Source organism: Lithobates pipiens, unplaced genomic scaffold, assembly GCF_037356315.1.
Source record: "Lithobates pipiens isolate NorthernLeopardFrog02 unplaced genomic scaffold, aLitPip1_a1.2 Scaffold_16, whole genome shotgun sequence".
Lineage (NCBI taxonomy): Eukaryota > Metazoa > Chordata > Amphibia > Anura > Ranidae > Lithobates > Lithobates pipiens.
In genome coordinates this window covers 163,599,442-163,610,167 of record NW_027507748.1, presented here as the reverse complement: position 1 = coordinate 163,610,167, position 10,726 = coordinate 163,599,442, and the positions used below count along the sequence as shown (strand labels likewise).

Sequence of the window (10,726 nt, the reverse complement as noted above, 5' to 3'; positions counted from 1 at the left end):
AGGAGCTATGTCGGTCGGTGAATATAAGAAATATAAATGCCTGGAGAATAAAACACTTCTATTTGTCTTGATTCATTTTAAGTAAAGCACTTTGTGCCAACATGACCCTTGCTTTATTCCGCGACCTCTAGAGAGGTCACCTGTGAAAATGAATACCCTCTCTACAAAGGTTTGAGAAGCTGGCATAGCCTGCAGGTCTAATGCAAGAGACTTTAGCAGGTGATAAAAAATGTCACTCTATGGGAGCCAAAAATCTGTTGCAGTGCCCTCTCTGATGGTGGCAACTTGGTGCAAAAGCTCTTTCTTATATTCTGATCTGCTGCTCTATGCAGTTTGGGGAGATCCTCTGCCTGGGTCTTCTGCCGCATTTAGAAGGAAACAAAGACTGGCTGATTAGATGTGTATGCTGGTGCCTCTGCCACCTCTTCAGACAATTCCTCATGCTGTGCTTGCGTGTGGCGATGTGGATTTTCTTACTGCCTACTCCTCTGCCTTTTTAAGCAGTTCCTGAATATTCTCATCCACCACATCCGAAACAAGGGTTTCACAGACAGTATGGTTGACAAAACAAGCAGCTGCTGCAAGTGGTGAGAACATTTCATCAGTTGGATCCAAGCATGAAGCAAAACGCTTGTTGACACTCCCTTTCATTTTCTGTACAATTGTGGCAAGGTCTTGGTAGCTAGTGTTCTGTTTAAAGTCCTCAAGATGGCTGAGCAGATCAAAGAGGGCAAGGACAGCCAGGGACATGGAGTCACTCTGGAGGGTTTTTAGTATGTCATGCAATGATGTGAGCTTTTACCATTCACTAGGGAGCAAGCTGTCCCATGCCATGTTTGCGATTTGGCAGACCGACTCTTTCATTTTGAAGAGTATTGCGATCATGTTGCATGTACTTGACCAACGCATGGGGCAGTCATTTAAAAAAGAGTAAGGCCACAATGCTCCAATGGCTTCTGTGTTGAAATTGAAGACTTGCAGAGGAGGTTCACTATTGATCTTGCTATATCCAGTATTCTCTTCACACTTGCCTCCTTTTGCACCTTGTGGACCACAAGTTGCAAGGTATGCACCACACATGGTGTCCGGTCCAGGTCGACCCATTGCTACCCAACAATGGTTACACAGCCCAACACAGTAAAAGATGCACAACAGTGCAAATAAAGAGCAAGTTCCCAAGACTCAACTCACTCTACTCAACAAAGTGAGTCTTCAGAGACAGGGCAAGTGTTGAGGCATTGTCAGTGGCTCTGAACCTGGAAAAATGCTCTGGGACTTTATTTTGCTTTTCAAAAAGTTTACAGCAAAACAGAAAATAGAAATATGGTTATTACAAAAATCCAAATGCTTGGGGTGGTAGGTATTGCATGGAAAAATCTGTATTCACATGAAAGAGCTGCCTCAGTTTGACAGCATACAATATACATATACAGAAATTATACAATCCCTCTCATTTAGTTAACATGGTGGGTACCTGTCCTCTCAGGACAACAGCGCCTTCAGTATAGTAAATCCTGGTTTGAGAGCAAATCCTGTTAGAGATGGGGATCTGTATTGCTAGCAGGTTTTAAGTCATGCATTGTGTGTTCAAGAGTTGGGAGAGGGCAATGTACTCTACGTGCAATGAGGTGTAGAGATCAGTTCCATTATAGGTCTAATGTAGATAAAAAATGGGGATGAGAACAGGGCCAAAAGAAAAAAAGGCAGATAAAGCGGGCCAGAGAATAAAAAAAGAAAAAAAAAAAAGAAAAAAAAAAGGTGATGGAAGACAGTTGGAGGGAGCTAATCTGGTGTGAGCCACCAGTAGTGAGAAAGGGAAGGGGGACTCCTATGGATGGCCAGCACAGAGGGACGGACATCACTTACACAGCTCTGAAAAAAAAAAAAACACGATTTCTGAAACTTATGGTTAGATGCAGCTATAAAGTTCCTCCATCATTACATTTTTTTTTAACATTTGCTACTTATAAATAGAATAAAGGAGGGGTGACTTGTTTCCAGTAGAGTGGGATACATGCCTTTGAGGCATTAAATGTGAATAGCAACAGCTCTTTTTTGCTGCTTCAGCGTAAGTGTACTGCCCTGCGGCTTTTACCAGTACTTCATGTCTGGAAAGTACCACAAGCAGAACCTAGTGCCTGAACATCACTTCCAGTTGAGTTCTCCACGCATCCACTCCAGCACTGCAAAGCTAGGAAAGGCCCATCCTGTTAGATTCCAGCTAGAGACCAGCTAAAGCAGCGATGTAGCGAGGAATCTCGATTGACATCAACTTGAGACAAAATCACAAAAAACCCAGAAAAATGGAAAAAAAAAATACGAAATAAGTTTGATTTTGATTAGCAACACAAGAAAGATATCCATCTTTCTAGAACAGTGGTTCTCAACCCTGTCCTCAAGTACCCCCCCCCCCCCCCCCCCCCCCCAACAGGCCATGTTTGCAGGTTTACCTTAATCTTGCACAGGTGCTTGAAATCAGAGTCAATAGCTTGGTATTTTGGACAGCGATTTTATCTAAGATATATTCCCAAAACATGGCCTGCTGGGGGTACTTGAGGACAGGGTTGAGAACCACTGTTCTACAAGACTAGGCATGCTGGGCAGAGCTTGGTAGTGTCCAAATACCCCTGTGGATAGCAGTATAACCTTACAGTATAGGATTCATGTGTCCCTCCCACAATGGACGAGCAAGAAAGCATTTTTTTTTTACAAAACAGGCAAAAGCAACATAAGTTTGTATTTGAAAGTTTATTATATAAATGTCTCCTTTTCTTAAGAGGATTACAAAACCAATTAAGAGAAATTTACAAGCAATGATTACCATTAAGAAATAATCATACTGGATATATGTTAGTATTAAGAGTTAAATTTGTTTCAAGGTAGGTGATAAGAGAATCTTTCAATAGTACTATGACAATTTGATTCTAGTTTACTGCAATGGAAGCATCTTCCAGGTACTGAAGGCTGGGCACACAGGGCAATTCATAATTACACTTCAAGTATGATAAATTTACTGACATGCCATGCAAAATCTAATATAAAGAAAGATTGTACATAACTGTAGAAAAATATTCTCTATGATTTGTCTTTTTTAAAAAAAAAGTTAAACAGCCCCTCCCCTCCAGAAATACAGTAACTGCAAAATAATTACATCCCTTTGTGTACAATGTCCCTTTAGTCAGGGTCAGAGTTGCTCCATAAAGCTAATGTACATAATTTTCACACAAGAAAAAAAGCAATTCATTATCTGCCACAGCTTATCTACAAGTAACATTCCTCAACACTTTCCCCTTATAGTGATAATTAGAGAGAAGATTATTACATGGCATAAACTGCAAAAAAAAAAATCAGGTTTGTTTCATAAAAAGATTACATGAGGAAAAAACAAGAATAATCATTCAACACTGACATTTGATTAAGCTTTGTTTAAGCAGCACTGAGACTGGGAACCATTTGTATTAAGCTTATGAACATTAAAACACCCACAGAATCAGATAAAGGTGGCATAAAAGGGGGGAAGGTGGGGGGAAATCCTGTTAGGAGCTCCTTTTTGTAGCAATATACTAGAATACAGCAGCTTGTGAAATACAACATGGTGGATGTCACCAGCAGGTAGGCCTGCAAGTTAAATTTGTGACATGTCTTTAGAGTGGACTTCAATGCAAATTTTAAGGCAACATCCTTGCTAAGAAAGTAATACAATGGAGGAAAAAAATGCATGATATCCATTGTGAAAATACTGCTCCAGACTTTGTCTAGTGTTGGTCACATGACCAAAAGGATAAGGTATTTCACATAACCTGCAAAATGTGAGGATATTTATTGATTCTTCATTTAACCTAGCAAGACTGCTTTTTTTTTTTTACTTCAAGTGGTTGTAAACCTTAGACATGAAATCTGAATAAAACACATTTCTATAGTGTTTACTTGGCTCTCTTCAAAAACAACTAGTTTCCTCTGCTATCAGCATGAATCACTTCTGACAAGTTTTCCCAACACCATAAAAAAAATGGTGACAGGGCAGAGATCTTCAGCTGATTGACGGCCTTAGCTCTGTTTCTGTGTGCAGCGCAGTGTGTCCCTTCCCTCCAATCAGATGTCAGCGTTCTCATACAGGGTGCAACTTCAGCTCCCTGTCCCCTGCTTTGTAAGTCTGTGAAAAACCATCTCTGAGTTTAACAAGGATGTACAGGGCAACTGGCTGCAAAAAAATAAAAAAAAAAGTACAAAAGAATTTATTCCATCTCTGTGTATCCCCTGAGGCAAGTCACTTCACTGGGTATAGGTAAGGGTTTACGACCACTTTAAATTGTTACATTTGAGTATAGGCCCCCTGTAATATGCCATAAAGAGCTGTAATGTGCAGCAACCATCATACATTTGTGTTTTTGATAGACTGATGAATGTTCCCATAGGTTATTATCACATGACTATTCTTTTTCACCATTACAGAGGCCCACAAACAAGGTGCCTAAGCACCAATCACTTATTAGGAAGAAAATAATCATAAAAACAAAAAATACGAAGTAAAAGTTTAAATAGGAAATGCAGGATGCCAGCAAAGCCTTTTTATGATCTACACAAACGTTTTGATTTTTTTTTCTCCCTCTCATTTTTTAACAACATATACAACAAGTTGTTCTAAACCATTATTCCTGAACAGCAGACAAAGTTTAATATCCAAATGTAACTAGGGTGTGCTAGGAAACAGTTGAACTCTAACCTGCAGAAAGCCACTTGATAGAAAATGTTTGGGGCAATTAAAATCTGTTGTGGTGCTCTAAAAAAGCAAGTCAAGATTTTAGCTCTACCACTTCCATGTAGGAAGTTGAAGCTCAGTATACACTTAATGCATTAATCTCCACCTACTGTATGAACTGCAAATTGTGAGCCACCACAGACTGGGGATATATCAGCAGTGACTGCTGCTAACCAGGTTTGGATTTTCCCAATTAATAAGGTCCTGCTGAAAGTATTACACCATCCAAAACATAACTGTATAATGCAAGAGTATTTGTGCAACATGGACTATCTTTTAAAATAACTGCAGGCATTTTAAAGTAGCTTACGTCAAGCAAAAAAGGTGCCTATGAGTTTAAACAAGTTAAAAAAGTTGAGTTATAAAACTTAAAAAAAAACAAAAAAAAAACATGGCGAACGTGTCAGTTAGTACTGCATGAAACATTTTTCTCATTGAGTTTTATATCAGTTTCATCGCCTGTCTTATGGCTTCACAGGCTTACACTTACACAACCAAGCAGAACCACCTTACATTCAAGCAGAATTAAATGCTGGCACTATTCTAGTAAAGTCACTTTGCCAGAACACACAAGACACACTTGACAGCAAAGACAAGGCATGTGAATAACTGTACTAAAGAACAAAACAAAGAGGGGGAAAAAGGAATTAGAGCACAATAAGGACAAAGGCAACAACTCTAAATGAAAATGCCAAGGAGATTGGTGGTTTGAGCGCCACGGAAAGAACTCAACACTTTACATGGCACAGAAAACAGGCTTAAGGAACTCAGTGCTGACATCATTTAAGTGCTCAAGGAGAGGGAATTTATAAGCCACTGAGTTAAGTGGATAAAAGACTCCCTATAAAAATAATTGCCAACATGGTTTCAGTGTATTGTTCATGCTAAGGGGGGTGGGTTGGGGGGGGGGGGGGGGGGGGTTGTAGGGAGAGTGACAGTCTTATTGCTCCACTGTTGGAGGACCAGTTTTACATTTGAAATTTTACAGCCTGGTCAAGAGAGTCAGTAAGGTAGAAGGGTTGCCATCAACAATGTAAGAGAACAGACATAAAGCAGCAGCATTGATGTAGAGCCCAGCAGGGCAGTGAGCATGTGCTTGCAGGAGTGTCTTTTTGATATGTGCTATCTTCTGTTGGCTCTGGTTTGTGCTGAAGATCTTCAGCACTAGCACTCTGGAGTCACTCGAGTTCATGTTCAGAGTGCAGTTGAAGTAATCTTCTTTACGCCTCTTCTCTGAGCAAGAGTCGAACGACCAACAGGTTCCAACACCGGAGACATCGGATTGAGGTTCAATGCAGAGTATGTAGCTGCCATGGCTCCCTACAGTTGCAGAAAGGGTGCAATAAAGGAAATATTAAAAAATATAAGCATATGTAAACTGCGTATTAAAAAAAAAAGAAAAACATTAGACAAAAATAATCAAGAAATTATTTAGGCAAATTATGGGAAAACGAGGAGAAAAAGGAATTTTGATCTACTAAATTCCATGCCGTATAGGACACAGCCATAATATTCATACAGCATGGGTTATAGCCGTGTATCTTTCGGTGACCAGACACCAGCAACCTTTTGAGGACACACCCAGTGGGCACCTCTTCTGTAACCTTACCCCACACTACAAGTCCTCAGTTTTGTAGCAATCAATGCAGAGTAAAAGCAAGAAATACAGATACAAGGTGTCCCTTGCCCTGTACAGGCAAATTTCTTTTAAAATTTGAATAAAGGGAGGGTTTTAATTTGTCAGTTTTTTTGCCATCTGTGCCCCATTGGGGAGATTTCCCTTCACTTCCTGTCCCATAGCCAAAACCAGAAGTGAGAGGAAATCCCTTCAAAGTGAGGGAATCCCAAGGTTTGCAGGTTTTTGTAAGTCTCTGTGTCCAAAGTGGTATGGCAAGATAGAGGCGTCAGATTGCAAAATACCAAAGCTTTACCTGACAGAGGCAATGAGCTTTTCCACGTTACCAAACATACTGGCTTACTGTTAAGACAGTTGCTAAAAAGGTGTAGGAGAAGAGGTAGTCTGTTTCTAAGCCCTGGGCATACATGGTTATATTAAGGCCATAATGTGTTTAAGAACAATGCAGAAAATTTTGCTTTGGTCAAAATAGGTTGCTTGTTGCACGTCTGAAATAGAGCTAAAATTGTATCATGGGACCAGTGTTACAACAGTCCTGGTGCAAGCACACCACTCTGAGGTGGAGTGTTGTGTGGGCTTTTGGAAGAGCGAAGGTTTGTCTGCGTTTTGAATTGACTCCCTTTTGCCTGGTCTCTGCCATAGCTACAAGTGAGGGTATTTTCCTGTGAGGTACTCATGGAGTAGTGTGGGAGATACAGTAGCGTTTCTGGAAGGAGTTTGTGGTAACCCAGGGCGATGTGCTTGGCGCATCCTTAGCAAGGCCAATGTTCGGTCACCTGAGGGTACACACCTATAACCCATGGTGCATCAATATTCTGCCTGCATCCTGTACTGTACAAGATAAACATTTTATGACAAACTAAAAACCGTGGAAGTCACAAAATGGTTTGAAAATATAAAAAAAGACAAGCTTTCAAGCGCAAGCTTTGGTCACTCCAGAGAATAAGTGGTCCAGAGGAAGGACAAACCAAATATGCATCATACAGGTTCTCTTTCTGTAAACAACCCCAGCCCCCATTTTAGAATTAGAATGGTAGATTAAAAAAAAAAATCCTTATTTTGTGGCAGTATCTGTAAGGTAAAACCTATGCGTTGTCTAGGCAGGGCAAAGCAAAAGGTTCACTACTATACAAGTCCTCTGCATCCCTAGCGATACATACATTGTCTTTACTGTTTTGTCACTTTGGCTGCCAGAAGTAGAAGCTACGCTGCGTAAGCTAAAGTTTGCTCAGGTGGTAAGTCACACAGGGCTACTGACTCTCCCAAATGTGACAGGGCTGGTGCTTGGCTCAGAGTTTCTACATGCTCCAGCACACCCAGAAGTATCATGTATTTTCTTCACTCTTGGCTGTGAGGGAGCAGATGAAAGTAGTATAAGCTGCTGGGTATAAGGGGGTAGGAATTAAAGCAGACTTGCTGCTTTGCCTTGTAATGAGCAAAACTCAAGTTTTCTTTCACAATACATATTTCAGTGACAGCAAAGTCTTCCTGAACTTGGCGCCAAGCGAGTCACGTCATCAAAAATGCATCTAGAAAATTAAGACTGAAAATCCTCAACTTCCATTTTACATGTGGTGATTGTCTATGTTGAAAAGACAGTAGAATGATAACAATCCTGGAGCTGGCATCGGTAAAACCACATCGCCAATGGCAGCTCCCATATTTTTATTCTTGCAGCCAAGCTTTAAGTTTCACAACTGATTTGCCATTAAACAACTTAACTGCTCTAATCAAAGAATCCTTTCTTTAATAATAATAAATAAGGTGAACGATCTCTCACTTTATATCCTACTAATGTCCCCTAGTCCTTGGGATGATGTCTCTAAGCGATCAACTGTTACATTTTGAGTATAATTGCCTACAGAGTGCCACAAATGGGCATGTTAATGGTAAACACAAAGTCCAGATTGAATATCTATCCTAGCAGCCCATGTAGCTATTAAGTATCTTAAGGGCAGAGGGGACCAGTCCAATTAGCCCACTTCTCAAGACAAGCACACACTACGCACATTTCCATAGTGGAATGTAATATAATACTGGTGTTGCCAGCTGCAAAGAAATTAGATTTTGTTGGCAAGCAATTTTCCAATTGAATAATAAGTCGATAACTTTAACCTGGCCATCAGTGGCCATAGATACTCTATTTGAATAATGACTTGGCTGACTTTCTCACCAGTTAATCAATGCATTTTTTTTTCATGCGTTCAAAATGGGCTGTTTATGGACTAATCCTGACTCACAAGACGCTAATGATTAACCAGAAATATTACCTTTATTTTGTATACTGTCATACCTTTACTAGATGAGGTGCATCCTGTCTATTTAGCTGGAACTGAGGCAACTGGTCACAATGTACAATCCAAGGGTGTTTTAGCACCTGAGCAGCTGTTAATCTCTGATGTGGATCCACATGAAGCATCTTTGATACCAAGTCCTAGGAACACAAAAAAAAAAATTAAGATCATTTAGGCAATTTAAATTGGCCACACACTGATCGAAATCCGGCCGAAATAAGTTGATCATGCTGGAAAACATTTGTCGATCAGCGGCTTCTTTCATCACAATTTAGGACATGTGTTTGGGTGTGCACTTTTTAGTGTGTCTTGCCACATTCTAGATGCATTACATACAGAAAAAATGCAGGATGTTCTAATTTTGTTGACTGCACTGGTGTGAACTATGGCCATTGGAATAGTGGACTGTATCTGGTGTGAACCAGTCATCCAAGCTAAGCCAGTCCAGAAAATATTTTTATTATGAATTAAATGACAATATCAGTAATACCATTCTGGTATGTCATATACTGGGTAGACTGGGGAAAGTGAAGTGCTAGCTTTACTTTGGCATCCAAATTAAAGATCAAGATCATGAGCAGATTATTACCTATGCAGGTATCTCTGGCTTAATGGTGAAGATCATCTTTAGGAACATTTTACAAAAATATTTAGAGTGTAACATGTTCCTAAGTACCTTCACACCACCCCCAAAGCCCTATCCCCTGCAAGAGTGGGCAGATGTTCCTCTATTCCGCCGTTGTCACATCTGCCTGCACAACTGAGTCATTCATTCACAGAGATCTGAACTTGGAATGGTGCAGAGAATTTGGATGAAGAAGGGGGAGAGACCAATAGCGGTGAGCACTAAACTCTGGCATGCAGTTAAATAGTATCAGAGAAAAGGTTACAATTTGTGCACAAATTTTGGGCTAACAGTGGCAAAGAAAAAAATCTCTAAATCAGCAGTGTCAAATGAAAAAAAAAAAATCCCCAATTTGGTGGCGTCACTGAAATGAAAAAAAAATGTTCCTGACCTGGTGGTGTTACTGAAATAAAAAAAAATGTCCAGAGTCAGTGGCCTCACTGGAACAAACACTACAATGTTAACCCCCCCCCCCCCCCCATCAGTACACAGCTCTCCACTCAACCGCCCCTTTTCTCACTACAAAGCTCACCCACCCCTCTTTTCATTACAGAGCTTTGCCTTCTCTCACCCCTTTTCTTACTCTCCATCCAAGTACACAGGGCTCATCCTCCTCTCCCAAGTACATAAGGCTCCCCCAGTACACAGAGCCCCCACCACTCCCTGTTCCTTCAGTACACAGAGCCCCTCCCCCTCTCTTTCCAGTACACAGAGCCCACACTCTTACCCTCCCAGCTAGTAAATCAGTCCTGCAGAGCCCTACTGCTCCCTCCTGCACTGAGGGGGCACGGTCACTTATAAACACAGAATCCGGCATAGGAAGCTGCTTCTGTGTTTACAAGCAACAGCAGCCAGAGGGGAACACAGGACTAGCACTGGAGGTAAGGTTATGATACTGAATACTGTGGGGCTCCGGGCCAAGACACTGAAGTCACTCATCCCCCTCAATCCTCCATATACAGCTAGTGCCTGGGAACAGCCCTTTATGTCCCATCTCCCCTTGTCCCTGTCCTGGTCTATTTTACAGGCATACACTCAGGCAGATACTAAGGCCAATTTAGAGAGGAGCCAATTGAAAATTAATCAGCATACAGTGAGGGAAAAAAGTATTTGACCCCCTGCTGATTTCATACGTTTGCCCAGTGACAAAAATGATCAGGCTATAATTTTAATGGTAGGTTTAATAGTGAGAGACAGAACAAAAAAAAAAAAATATTTGGTAGCAAAATCCTTGTTGGCAATCAGAGGTCAGACGTTTCTTGTAGTTGGCCACCAGGTTTGCATCTCGGGAGGGATTTTGTCCCACTCTTCTATGCAGATCTTCTCCAAGTCATTAAGGTTTTGAGGCTGACGTTTGGAAGCGTGAACCTTCAGCTCCCTCCAGATATTTTCTACAGGATTAAGGTCTGGAG

At 40.9% G+C, this 10,726-nt stretch overlaps 1 protein-coding gene across 2 annotated transcripts in view; it reads right to left on the bottom strand.

Annotated features, from left to right (window-relative positions):
* Nucleotides 1-2,729: 2,729 nt before the first annotated feature.
* Nucleotides 2,730-10,726, bottom strand: part of RPS6KA3 (ribosomal protein S6 kinase A3) — a 216,778-nt gene continuing 208,781 nt past the window's right edge. For both annotated transcript variants that reach the window (XM_077480720.1, XM_077480721.1), the window contains 2 exons: nt 8,689-8,829; nt 2,730-6,079 (listed from right to left, as the gene is read on the bottom strand). In XM_077480720.1, the coding sequence (XP_077336846.1) occupies nt 5,954-6,079; nt 8,689-8,829 (267 nt within the window). In that variant the 3' untranslated portion in view covers nt 2,730-5,953. The remainder of the gene's footprint in view (nt 6,080-8,688; nt 8,830-10,726) is intronic.